Raw genomic sequence first — 13,389 nt, 5'->3', positions numbered from 1 at the left:
AGTGCAAAACTCCATACTGGACCTGTTATGCCTTTAATACAGATGCTTATGCATTCTTACTCATCTACGTTAAGTGATATAAGTTGAAAAAAGTCTTTTAATATAGCAGGTTGTAAAACAGTGTCCAAAGTAGTAGCTTCAGTTTTTGAATACTCTGTATGGAGAAGACAACATAGACAAGATACCTACACTGACCATACAGAGCATTTCTATCCATGATCAGTAGTTTTAAAAGCTGCTCTTCTCATTAGAAACTGCAAATGGCCATGACTGTACTACAGTCTCAGCACTGAGACTCACTTCCATATTAGTTAAAGCCCGTTTCAAACAACTGAGAAAAAGCTTACAGGTGCAGAATATTTGTCATGTAAACAGATTTTATACTTTCTACACTCAAGAGTAATAATTTCTCCCTGATAAATGTGAAGTCTTTTATCCTCACCATAAGTTAAAGGAGAGAATTAAGGCTGCCACTGCAAATTATAACTCTCAATGTGCCACATGCCCTGCTTCAGTAGACCATCCCCCTGCATCTCTCTCTCTCTCAAATCCTAGCCCATATTTTGTCTCCTGCCACTACCATTGATCACCCTTTTAACAGTTTATCACCACCTTTATCTCCTCTTACACAATGCTTGTATATTTCTAACTTTGCTTACACTACATTTTACCATCAACACACATGAAAGAAAGCTTTGCAATCAAAATCCTCCTCCCCACAGTCCACTCCAAGACCAGATTTGGTGACAAAAGTGTCAAGTGATCCCTGGTTTCAGTTCAATGGACCAAACTGGCAGCTCGAACTGCTGTCTATGACGTTGAGAGGACTTAAATAACTTTACTTATGGTGATCCCAACAGAGGGATCACCATTAAAAACTGCCTAAAATACAACTGTACAACACAAACCAAAAAGCCTAATGCCTTGCAAAATGTTAAATCCTTGTTTCAGAAGGAGTGAGAGAATTAGTGCTCTTCAAAGTTTTCAACAAAAAGGTGATTCACTTGATCCTCGCTTCATTTGTGTAAATAGTTTAAAGTCTTCTAAAATGAATATAGTTGAGGAAGAGGTCAAAACTCAAAGAGGTTTCAGCCCAAATGCTGATTTACAAACCTACCAGTTACCAGAACTAAGCCAGTAGTCTCATTCTTGTTTAGGTGACCTTTTCAATCATTAAGACTGCTGTAACTGAGATGATTCCCCCTCACTTCTTTTTCAGGAAGGAAGCTGATGAATGCTGCATGCAGGAACGGTGTTTTTCCACAGACCCTCCTCAGTACCAAGTCTGTGTGTTGATCACAAGCTTAGAAAGACAACACAAATGCTTATTTTACTGATCTGAGAAGGAGATATTAAATGTTGAAAGAAGGATCATTCACAATGACTAGGAATCACAGATTAATTCTATTCTTCTAATGAAATAAGGAACAGATGAAAGTTCAAGTGCTAGTATTATATAAATAATAATAAATAATAATAATAGCAGTATTTTCCAGAAGCCCATAATGTCTGTAGTTATTTTTGAAACTGGTTTTCAAAAAGCCATATTCTGCTCTTGTATAACCTTCATATTTGACACTAGATCCTACCTGCTCCTTGGCTATGTTGTCACTGCTGTCTGTAACCATCCAAAACATCAAGAACTCTTAACAGCAATATCTTGCTTCCATTACAGCTTAACAGCACATAAAATCTTCACAGAGTTTGAGTTCCTCTCATTCACTTTTATTTTAAATACAAAAAAAACCCCTGACCACCATTACCATGGCCTATTTCTCAGTGTCGCTAAAGAAGAAAGGGAGTGATACATGGAAATATTTGACACTGATAATGTAATTCCTGATACTCCAGAAAAGGGAAGGTATTAAAGAACTGCAACCACCAGATTCATGTTTCAAATACTAGTGAAGGTGACTTGAATCTCATTTTGAAATCTTCTCCAACTGACACTGTGTGGACTGCTGCCAAGAGGTAAAGCAACTCACTCAATAGATTTCACTCCTACAATTCAAAGGTGAGAAAAAAACCAAAAGTGTTGATTTCCAAGATAACAGAGACACAAAAGAGAAACAAAAGAAAAGCAACAACCACTGCTTGCTTATACCAAGTGTAAAGTCAGCTTAATTTACAGTTAAGTGAGATAGCGGTACTTTTCATTTGCGTATTTGTTGTGAAGTTTCACTTCATTAGTTGCATTACAAAGCAGTGTTGTATACCATGAAGGTGATGCAGAGCTGCATCCCACATTTTAACTGGGTTGATCTTACAGACAAGAATACTACTGTATTCAGGTACAGCATGAAAGAAGACCCATCGTGCTCTAATGGCAACTAAAGATAGTACTGCACTCAATACCACTTAAGCTTTCTAGACCTCAACAGCCAAACCCTTACTTCAGTAATTGATTATTTCACCATAAATACTTAACATTGCTTTAATGCAGGAACCTCTTTGATGTCAACCTCTAAATACTATAATAAAGCAAGACAAAAGCACGCCCTGTACTGTGCAGCAATGCCTTTGCTGTACTCAAGATACCAAAGTGGTCTGCAGTGAGATAATAGGAAAGACATTACTATATGCAGAGTCCCAACAGCTTGTTAAGTAACAGTGCCAACAAGCCGATGGTTTCAACACCCCAGAGATTCCAGATTTTCTAGGTGAGCAGGTGTGCTAATTATACATCTACCATAAATATTACTCCTCAAGCAGAAACAGCTCAAGGAACTGGAACATCTCCCATGGAGCAGTAGTTGTTGCAGGGAGAAGAAAGGGAGTATAATGCCAGGATTAAAGAAAAACACTAATGGAAATACCACTTAAAACCAGAAAAAGGCATGGATTAAAGGCATAGCTTCATAATGGCTATTCCCAGTTAGGCTTTGCTTAAGATGACAAATAATTTCCTGTGTAAGTTAACACCCTCCTCAAACAACATCCCTGAGCTTTACTGTGACAGCCACTTAGTTCAGCAGGAAAAAAAGGATGCATACTGCTGTTTCTAGAAGTATTATCCAAACTACAAAAACTCAGTTTAGAAAACAAGAAACAAAAGACAACAAAGACAAGTTGTACTTTTGGACATCTCCCCAATTTACTGATGAATTGGAATACCATCCACTGCAATAGCTGTTTGAATCTACAATTTGTTCCTGAGGCTACTAGAGGAAGTTAAATAAGTATAGCAGTAACACAGATGACACATCTACGGGTAGCAGTTTTTAGGTTAACAGTTCTCCCCAGCAACTGTTGGTGTAACTCAGTTAGTGCCAACAGTAGCACAGACATTAGACATCAGCACTTTTACTGTTATCACCTGAACTTGAATGATGACACCGGTCAAGGCTTGAGTCACTGCTTTTGATAACATGGAACAAGAGGTTTGCACTGAGAGCTAGAATCTGGTACTGAATGTACAGAATGGGACCCTGCAGAGCACTACAAGCAGTGAAGCTCCATGCAGGGCCACCTGACTACCCAGAAGAGGTGAGCTGCAGAATCTGACCTTTTCATAGTGAGAAAGAGAAGTCAGTTAAAAACCACCAAAACACTGTCGCCACTAACTCCCCACACTGGAGCCTAGCCTGGATTTCCCAGAAGAACGTTCTCCTTTGACCTTGCCAACCTGGTAAGGGTGACTCATCACCCAAGTCATGGTCCTGTAACCTAAAATGCTTGGTAGAAAGTCTATAGGCATTACCACACTTGGTGTAATAACAGGAAGAAAAGCCCATTTTGCAGAAAGCAAACCAATTCTGTTTTCAAGTTTATAAAACAAAAAATTCATGTTAAACTACATTTGAGACAGCCTCGTTCTAAAAAGATCAAAGCTTACTTTTATTTAAGATTAAACTTTAAATGAGAGAATTCTTTATTAGCCTGTATCCAGAAAAGTGCTTTTACTTAAAGAGACTCTCAGTAGGAATGACTGTGTACTACTAGTCACACAACTGCTACTCATACAACTCACCTTTTCTCCTCTGCAGGCAAAAAGATCACAAGTTCAGCTTAAAGAAAGACAAATACTGTTTAGGTGACAAGAGGAAAAAAGAGCTTTCTGCCAAATAAGCAAGTCTTTCAACCACCTCTGAGGATCTTACTCTTCAAATTAACTCCAGTGTCTGTGTACCCTCACTTAGCTACCTAATCAAAGTAAGGAAAGCAGCCCAGTGATTTCTGAACACATAATGGCATTATGGCAAACTATACAGATCTCTAAGGAAGATCTACATATGTTTGCTCTGAATCCAAAAGATGACCAACAAATGAAATTTAACAGAGCATTAAGTACAGTTAAATCAGGCTTAAAAATCACTTTCAGATACTGCTGCCTGAAAACAGCATCAGTAACTCAATTATACAGTTTCAAGGTAATATTTAGAGGTCAGAAGCCTGGGAATGCCTTTAGGACACACAAGGACATTTCACTGTTGGCTTCAGACAGTCAAGAAGAGCCTCATGCTCAGACTCATCTTTTCACAAGGTTCATCCGGCCAGCGTGAGGACCTGGAACGGAAGCACCTCTTCACTTTTAACTTTGCATTGCTTTGGTTATGCAACTTCTTTCACCGTGTAAAAGGCAGGAAGCAAATGCACAAGTCCAAAGGGTTACGTTCGCCCTTAAAACCCTTGTTTTAATGGAAAAATAAATTACACCAGGAGCTTAGAAGGATTTATTTCAGCAGTCACAGTAAGCACTACACAGGAGAGTCCCACAAGTTCAAAATCATCAACTGGCACCAAAATAAAGCTGTGCTATAAAAGACTGATGGGTACCTACACCTAGAGAACCTTCTGCTAGCAGGATCACTACATATACAAAGCTTTACAACCGCATCAGCGCTCGGGTGCCTACAGAAGCCACCCATGAGGAAAGCAGGCGGCAGCCTGAGCTTCCCTCCACCTCCTCTGTGAGCGCAGCGGTTCCCAGGGCAGCGCACCGCGCCTAGCACACTGAGGACCCGCACGCATTAGCCCTCCAGGAGGAAGCGAGACCGACATCCGAGCCGCCAGCAGTGCTGCTGCTGTGCTATCAGATGGACAGCCAAAGCGGAGCGGAGCTGTACCCGCGGCCAAAGTCCTCCTCCTCCTCCTTCTCCTCCTTCCGCTCCGGGCCGCCGCACGCAGCCGCTGCCTCGGGCCAAGCCCTTCGCGCTGACCCGGGTGCCCCGGCCTGTCCCACTCCGCCCCGGGAGAGGCCCCGAGGCGGGCCGGGCCGGGCCGCACCGGGCAACGATCCGCGGCGGGGCTCCCGGGGACACCGGGTCCGTGAGGGGAGGGGACGGGCGACCGTTGCCCCAACGGCCGGTTCCGCTCGGTGACAGACCGCACCCCCCCCGCTCCCGGCGGGTCACTCACAGCTTCAGGCTGGCGTAGGCCGCCGCTGCCGCCGCTCCCGCCGCCGCCATTCGGTGCCCCTCTCGCTGCCGCCGGCTCCGCGTCGCTCCGGCCGCTCCCTCCCCTCCACACCGAGGCGTTCCCGGCCTTGAGGGACGGAGCCCCGCACAGGACAAACGGCCACGGTCGCGTTCCCGAGCGCTGCCGCCGCCGCCGCCTGAGGAGGAAGGGGGCGGGGCTGGGCTGACTGGATCGCACCGCGATTGGCTGAGCCACCGCGTTCTGACCCCGCCCCCGGGATGGTGACGCGATACAGCGAGCTGTGGGGATTGGCCAGTGAGGGAGTGGGGCGGTAAGACCCACCCGAGGGGGTGGGTCTGGGCGGGGAGGCTGCCCCGTGCGGCCTGTGCTGAAGAGGGCGTGGGGAGGGTAAGTGTATCGAGCAGGGCCAGTGGCGCAATGGATAACGCGTCTGACTACGGATCAGAAGATTCTAGGTTCGACTCCTGGCTGGCTCGGCTGCTTCTTTTCCTTTTTTTTTCTCCTGGGCTCCATCCCGAGGGTGCTGCCTGCACCCCTTCCGCTTTTGGGCAGCCCGCACACTCCTGCAGAGACCCACCGTGGCCGTCCCCATGTCCCCAGCACGTCTGGGGTGCTCTGGAGACCCTTACAAAGCACCTCAGGGTTGGGCAGTGTTACAGGGGTTTGTGTCCTTGGCAGCCCCCAACACAGGCTGCTGTGGGAGAGGCTGGTGTCCCTCTGGGCTTGGAGGGACACCCCAGGTCTGGGGGTTTGGCATGGAGCAGGCCTCCTGGCCAATTTCCCGCTGGATCCAGCCCTCTGGGTATCATTCCCTCTCCAGAGACATCCCAAAGCTGCCTGGGCACATTCCTGTGTAACCCTGGCAGGGGATTGATCCTGATGATGTCCAGAGGTCCCTTCAACCCTTATGATTCTGTGATCCCCTTGTTTTGGGCAGCTTGCCTTGAGGAGGGGGAAGCCTAAAGTATAATTACCCTCACTCCTCTATATTTGCTTCATTTTAGCTGATAGCTCCATGCTGCTTGGTGCTGCTCCACCAGCAGTATTTGAGCATCCCATCTTCAGATATGGGGTTGGAACCGGATGATCTTTAAGGTCCTTTCCAACCCAAACCAGTCTGTGATTCTATGATTCTATGAGGTGTCACAGTTGCTGGTAGCAGTGAAGCCCATGGGGCACCACGTGGCCACCCACCTCCCAGAGCCACAGGAACTCTCTCCCCAAAATCCCCTATGGAACCATTTGCACCAACACCGCAAAGGAGCCCCCCAAGCTGTGACCGGAGCCTGCTCCCACATCCCTCCCCAGCTCCTCACACCCAGGTCTCCCCACAGGCATGCAGGAGCAGGACAGCCTCTGATGGAGCTGCAGCAAAGACCAGTGGCCTGTGAAGGACTGGAAATGCCCACTGAGGAGGTTCCCCCACCAGCCCCTGCTCCAGCCACCGATGAGGGGAGACAGGAGGAAGAAAGAGGCTGGGAAACCATCATTTCACAGCGTAACCCCCTCTCTGGGGACTAAGGGCGATGACAATCACCACTTTAGGTAAGACTTGACGCTGAGCATTGCTTTACCATATTGCCTTTAATCACCAAAATCACAACAGCTCCTGCTGCCGGCCTTCACTCCTTTATAAATACATAACAGCACAGAAGAGGGCTGTGTTCAGAGGTGGCTGAGGTTAGCTACACCACCACAAATCCTCAAACACTCTCTCCCGGAGCTGAGCTTTGAAGGAAACAAATGAAATCATTAGTACCGTTGAGAATCATTAGCCAGGCTCTGGATTTGCTTCCCGGATACAGAAAGCCACAGCCTGTGGGAGCATGCCCAGGTCTGGCTGTGCTCCGCAGACCTGCTGCGCGGGGACAAGGGTTGGTGCCACCAGGGCTGGGAATTGCAGCCTGGTCATCCCTCCACCTGCAGATGCTCCACAGGGCATCCCTGTGGTCTGCCTTCGTGGGGCTCTGTGCCATGTGTTTTCACATGGGGATAGTTTCTTCCCATCTCTCAACTTGCATATGGCCACGTGAGCTTCTGGCTGCCCTGGAAGAAAGCAGGGTGAGGGGTTTTATTGCTCAGAAAAGCTTGACTCTGCTTCTCCTTAGGAAAAGGGTGGGTGAGCAGCTCCAGGCTCTGTCTGGACTCATGGAACGGAAAAGAATAATGAACACACAAATGTTACGTGATGAGAAACACAAACCCCCTCCCAGCTTCTCCCAGTGACACAGGCCTCAGAGGATGGGGGAAAAGGGACGTGGATCTGGTCATAGCCCTTCCCTGCCTGCAGGTACTGACTCCAGAGGTGTTTCCCCAGTGATGAAGCCTGGGTCAACTTGTCCTTATGATCCTACGCAGAAAGTTGCTCAAAATGCACCTACAGACACTTGGCATGGGCACAGAGGTGTGAAAGGCAGGGGTCTCACAGGCAGCACGTGCTGCACCTCCATGTGCACAGACACAATGGCGCACACCACTCCAAAATTGAACACAGAGCACGCAGCCAAGGCTGGCATGGGAGAAGAACGGTCCAGACCAGTGTACACAAGTGTGCTTCCCCTCAAAACCCCCTCTAATAAACGTCCAGGAATATGGTAACCAAAAGCGAGTCCTTCACATCCTTTCTCTGTACACCCCAGTGCTCCAGAACATACTGTTTATCCAACAGAAAAGCTGGCAGTCCATTCCAGCGATCATTTCAAGGCCACTTTTATGCTGCCGCAGATTCATCCTCAGGTATGTCTTGTCTGTAGTAACACCACTCTGCCCTTGATCCAATACTGATCCATGCACACACATTGATCTTCATGGACATGTGCAGCCTTACTGCTTCCAGTGGGACTGGAAGTTCAATGCAGGTGGAGTTCTTCATGCAATTCTCTCAGCAACAGCAGTGGAGTACAGCGCTGTCGCTGCATGGACCAGCAGCAGGATGATACTCAGGTGATGTGGAGGATCAGGTCAAAGCATTTATCAGTTTCCCTTTAAGCAAGGGACCAGGTCTGCTGTTGCTGAAATAATAAGGTGGTCAAATTTCCAGGGAAGTGCAAAATAGGGATTGAATTCATCAGGAAGCATGTGCTTGCGATTCCCCTCAGGGCTGTGAGCTCACGGGAGAGAGGCGGAGGTCCCAGCAGCACTTACGGACAGACCCAAACACTGAAATTCAAGGATGCCAAATATCTGCCCAGTGCTAAAAATCAGTGCAAGGAGAAAGCGTGGGAAGATACTCACTTCTTTCTCTCAGCAGCCAAAGATAACCCTTTCTTTTGAATAGCCAGCCAGACCCATACCCACTCTTTCCAAGCCCATTTTCCCCCTTTCAAGGCCCAATGCTGATGAAACTCCACCATTTCCAGCCTAAGGAGCCATTCACTTTGTAGTAAAAAGATCTACAAATAAAATCATCTAAACCCTGGAAGACCGGGAAAACATTTTAAAAGCCCTCAACCAAAACTCAGAAAGAGCCACACACCTCATCAGATGCTCCTCACAGCGTGCCTGAAACTGCTGTTCCCTGTGTTTAACATCAGTTTCCTAAATCACTTTGATCACACGTGTTTCTTAGGTTTTGAATCACACACAAATGTCTATAGCTAGGCCTTTTCACCAGCTTTTATGCAAAAAAATCCCTATTCAAATGAGGTTTTGTGTTAACAGCATGATCTGAATGGAAAAAAAAAAAATCTATTAAGCTCTGGTTCCTGAAAGCAAGTTCCAGGGAATTCACTTGAGTAACTATTTGCATGTGAATTACTCATTACCAGCACAATAGGACTTCCAGGGGTCCCTTGCCCTAAAACCAGCCAGAACAGCACTCTGGGGGAGGAGACAAGACTAACTTTTCATAGCATGCTTCAGCACCTCAATAAATAGACAACAAGGTTCATATGAAACCAATGCAGAACCCATCGCGTATCAGCGAAGAGCGAGGCAGAACTGAACACCTTTCCTGCAATTCCTCTGCAGAAGACACAAAGCCTCGGAGCTCCAGCTCCAGAGCTACCGGCCTGCCCGCTTTTCCCTTTGGGAGAGCTGCCTGAAGGCAGGCAGGGAGGGCTTGCAGCTCCACTGACTCCTGGTGGAGGGGTCAGGAGGAGGAGAAGCCTCCTCTGTGCAGCAACACGGGGAAGTTTACCCCTTCTTTGGGCACTGGAACAGGCTGTTACCAAAAAACTGGTAATTGCTCCATCCCTGGCAGTGTTCAAGGCCAGGCTGGACGGGGCTTGGAGCAACCTGCTCTAGTGTGAGGTGTCCCTGCCCATGGCAGGGGGTTGGAACTGGATGATCTTAAGGTCCTTCCCAACCCAAACCAGTCTGATTCTATGATTCCCCCATCCCAGACCCACCGTCAGGCAGCTGCAGAGCCAGAGACATGCTGGGGACAATCAACAGGGACTCAGACACCCACAGCCTTGGAGAAATAATAAGCTTAAATGAATTCTAACTCTCAAAGATAAAAGCAGAGCAAGTCAGCACACGCAGGGCAATGCAGTAGGTGCTTCAGCTTCAAACCCACAAGCTCACATGCTCCATTTTCAGTAGCTTCACACTGTTGTTTCTAGCTCTGTAAACACAGGAAAGGAAAGCATTGACACTTAATAATTTACATAGGACCTCAAAACTGGAAGTAGGGCAGCCTTCATTTCCCCAGCACTGAGGGATACGGGATGGATCAAGGCCAGGTTGGCCAGGGCCGTGGGTGACATGGTCTAATGTGGGGTGTTCCTGCCCGTGGCAGGGGGTTGGAACTGGATGATCTTAAGGTCCTTTTCAACCTAAACCAGTCTGTGATTCTATGGCTGGCAGGAGTAAGAAGACACAGTGTGGGAGCAGCTTCCCAGTGATCAAAGGGGGCTCCTCCAGAGAGCTCACCACAAACAGGCTGCTCAAGGCTTTCCACCAAGGAAAATGGCCCTTCTCCCTCTCCTCTTCTTTCCTGCAATTTGGGGTTTGTGGGGAAGGCTGCAAGAGTGAGGCAGTAGTTTAAACTGCAGCTTAAAAAGAAAGCATCAGTCCCACTGGTGTTTCCAGATCTTTCCAAAACAAAGGCCAGGAAATGCTCTAAAACTCAAGAGCTAGCAAAAGAGACAGTAACAGGCGACCAAGGCTGCTGTTTCCAGCTCACTTCCAGAAGCCACTTTGATATCTCACTGCCAAAGGAAGCTCAAGGACTGAGTTATTTACCAGGACATCAGCTGGTGTTATGTCCCACCTCAGTCCCTTCTGACAGTCCTAACATCACAGTCACACCTTGAAACCTGCTCCCATCCCTCACTACCCAGTATTTGGAGGCTAAATTTAAGGCCCTAGAGAGCTCACCTATTTGGTGTCAATTTTACCTCCTCTAAAATCACAGGTACAACTCTCCAAAGATAAATATGCCCCAGAGCCATGTGTACTGCAGTGGGAAAGTTTCCTCTCTGGAGCTTTCGGTCTCTCCCTGAGGGGCTGCATGTCCCCAGAAGAAACAATGCTCCAGAGCCAAGATACACCAACGCTGGAGCTCCTGCTGGTTCCCAGCACACGACTGACCTCCAGATGTGTGCTGCCATCCCCAAGAGCAGTAACAACGGGCAGAGGTGCTTACAGCTGGATGGGGCAAAAGGCTGGATGGTCTGTCGGCCCCATCGAACTCCATGCCAAAACTTCCTGAGGCTTGGGCAGTTTGGGATGTTCACATTTCAGCCAAGGCAAGCCATAGAGACATGCAGGAGGGTGCTAAGAGGTCACTGGTCTCCATTTGTTTTACCATTCAATACTTAGCACAGCATTTTGTACCGCTCAAATTGAAGGCCTGTGGTATGTACTAGCAGAGACAGGCAGCTGGTGGCTGCCCAGCACCTGAGCTGCTCCTGATGGGTACACGAGGCAGTCTGACTACATGGTGTGATGTTTAAGCACCTCCATCCATGCTACTGGAAAAGAGGTTTGGTTGAACCATGGTGGGTTCTCAGGACAGGCTCATTTTGGGAGTCCCCGTGCCACTGCTCAGCTAATTTATTGTAGTTTCCTCACTAAAACGATCTTCAAGAATGTCCTCCTCTTACCAGTCAGAACCAAATTTGCATCTTTAGCATAGATAGATGAGGATTTAACTCAACACAATACGTTGGAAAGGGTAACTAAGAACCCCAAATGAACCCGAGGCTTTAAATTAAGAGCTTTTTCTTAAAGAAAAGCTTTGTACCTGGTACACGAGGGGCTGCACAGCTTTGGTACCCACAGAACATGCCCTGCAGGCACACCTATCATCTAGGTAACACAAACTGGGGGAGCACATTCCTTTGAGTAGGGGTCAAAAAGAGAAACGATTTGCCTTTCTGCTTTAGAGAGCAAGGGCCAAACTCTAATCACTCTCTCACATAAGCTGTTGTTATTCATGGGAGCACATTTGTTTATACCAACATACTCATCTGAGTACAGCTTGTGGAGCTGGGCTCTAAATCCCTGTGAAACAAAGCCTTCATAAGGATCTCGAGCTCTAAATAAGCACCATTATGAAATGGCTTTGTGCTGGGTAAACACCATGGGAAGGAGTGGCCAGCCTGGGGGCTGAGCTATGGGGACAAACTGGGAAACTCAGGCAAGTGTCTGTGCAGGGAGAGCTTTTGCTCTGCAAACAGGAATGAGGATGGATTTCCCCCATGTCCACACTTTCAGCATCTTGACCTCTCCTTTCCGAACATGATCCACTATTTGCTCTGACACAGCAGGCTGGCCCCTGTGTATCATGCTGACATGCAAGCCCAGAACCCCAAATCATCGTGGTAGCTCAGCCTAGCTTGCTCCAGTCTTCTGATCTGTTTGAAATGGGATGTTGGTCTCCAGCTGCCAGCCAGCATGCCTGGTCTGTGCTTGGACAGTTGGTGCTTTTACAGCCAGGCTCAATACCTGTGAATTAACTGAAAGGTCTGAGTGTGCCATTTTGCACAGACTCCTTTCTTGTCTTTTCCTAAACAATTAATAAAAAGAGAGTGTCTAAAAACTGGTATTAAAAGGTTGATGTCCTTCAGGGAATCTGATGAAATGTGCTTCTCAGGAAACTTTTAATATAAGACTGATGGGATGTCCCCATCAGGTAGGCAGGCAGACAAGCCAGCCTCTGGCTTTTTACTTGTGCATGGCACCATCTGAATTCATAGGCACGACAGCAAATTGTGCTTTCACTGAAGAATCTTCCACAAGGAGCCAAGAGGAATCTCCAGACAGCAGAAAAAGGCACATAGAAGTAAACCAGTTTAGGTAACACGCCACATACTTGGTCAAGTAGACGTGGTTTGATACAGCTGGAACTCACAGGCATAAAACCCCTGGGAATCCAGCAAAAAGCTCTCATATCCTTTCACAGGAACATCGCCGACTGGCGAAAAACATGCACAGGAAATCAACTGAGGGTGGGGAGAAGGAGATCATGTAACCATCTTCTGTCCTGGCTTTCTGATGTCAGCCATGCAGGCTAGTAGTGGTGCTGGTATGCAGCTGCTGGGGTTGTGCCGTTCTCTATGTGTTTCAGATGACAGGAGTGACAAAGCAAGTGTTCATCTAGTGGGTAACAGCGATGCCCATCCTCGTCGTTCAGTTCCATCCCACAGTCCTGCAAAGAGAAGCCCAAATTATTAGAGCATGTGTTCATCTCCCAGTGTCAGCTGGGGTCTGGCTTCCAGGAAGGTGATTTTGTGACAAGGACAGAAGACAGTCACCCAACAGCTCCTTCTCAGTAAGTCCAACATGTGCCACGAGAAGGAAAGCATCTGACACAGGCATTATGAGGGGCAGCCTTGTACAAATTCATCTTAAGCAGCCTTATTAAATAAGCTTTATCTTGTGGCAAGGTGCAACCCTGTGTGTTTTAAACATGCTCGTGTCTCCTTACACTCTCAGGTAGAATTCACCTCTTCACATTACATTAATTGCAGTAGTAGTGATGTGAAACCAGCCTGCTGAGACACGGCCTCTTTTCACTGCATTATGAGCACAGTGAGAGAAGACATCTCTTTAGTTTAATTC

The 13,389-nt window shown here is 47.4% G+C and overlaps 2 protein-coding genes and 1 non-coding gene across 5 annotated transcripts in view; 1 reads left to right on the top strand and 2 right to left on the bottom strand.

Moving 5' to 3' along the window:
- SACM1L (SAC1 like phosphatidylinositide phosphatase) overlaps positions 1-5,580 on the bottom strand; it is a 31,738-nt gene extending 26,158 nt beyond the window's left edge. The window contains exon 1 of one of the 2 annotated variants that reach the window (XM_030511969.1): positions 5,359-5,580. In XM_030511969.1, coding sequence (XP_030367829.1) covers positions 5,359-5,408 — 50 coding nt within the window. In that variant the 5' untranslated portion in view covers positions 5,409-5,580. Of the gene's footprint in view, positions 1-3,970; positions 4,463-5,358 lie in introns of those variants that run through there. The other variant, XM_030511980.1, reaches the window with a different exon arrangement.
- A 202-nt stretch (positions 5,581-5,782) lies between these two features.
- On the top strand, positions 5,783-5,855 carry TRNAR-ACG. The gene has a single exon. It is a non-coding gene; the product is annotated as a tRNA-Arg (tRNA).
- Positions 5,856-6,944: 1,089 nt separating this feature from the next.
- The window catches only part of LIMD1 (LIM domains containing 1), a 34,872-nt gene continuing 28,427 nt past the window's right edge, over positions 6,945-13,389 (bottom strand). For both annotated transcript variants that reach the window (XM_030511992.1, XM_030512001.1), the window contains one exon: positions 6,945-12,976. In XM_030511992.1, the coding sequence (XP_030367852.1) occupies positions 12,839-12,976 (138 nt within the window). In that variant the 3' untranslated portion in view covers positions 6,945-12,838. The remainder of the gene's footprint in view (positions 12,977-13,389) is intronic.

The sequence above is a fragment of the Strigops habroptila genome, chromosome 1, assembly GCF_004027225.2.
Source record: "Strigops habroptila isolate Jane chromosome 1, bStrHab1.2.pri, whole genome shotgun sequence".
Lineage (NCBI taxonomy): Eukaryota > Metazoa > Chordata > Aves > Psittaciformes > Psittacidae > Strigops > Strigops habroptila.
The sequence above is the reverse complement of the archived record's forward strand: the minus strand, read 5'-3'. Positions and strand labels throughout refer to the sequence as shown.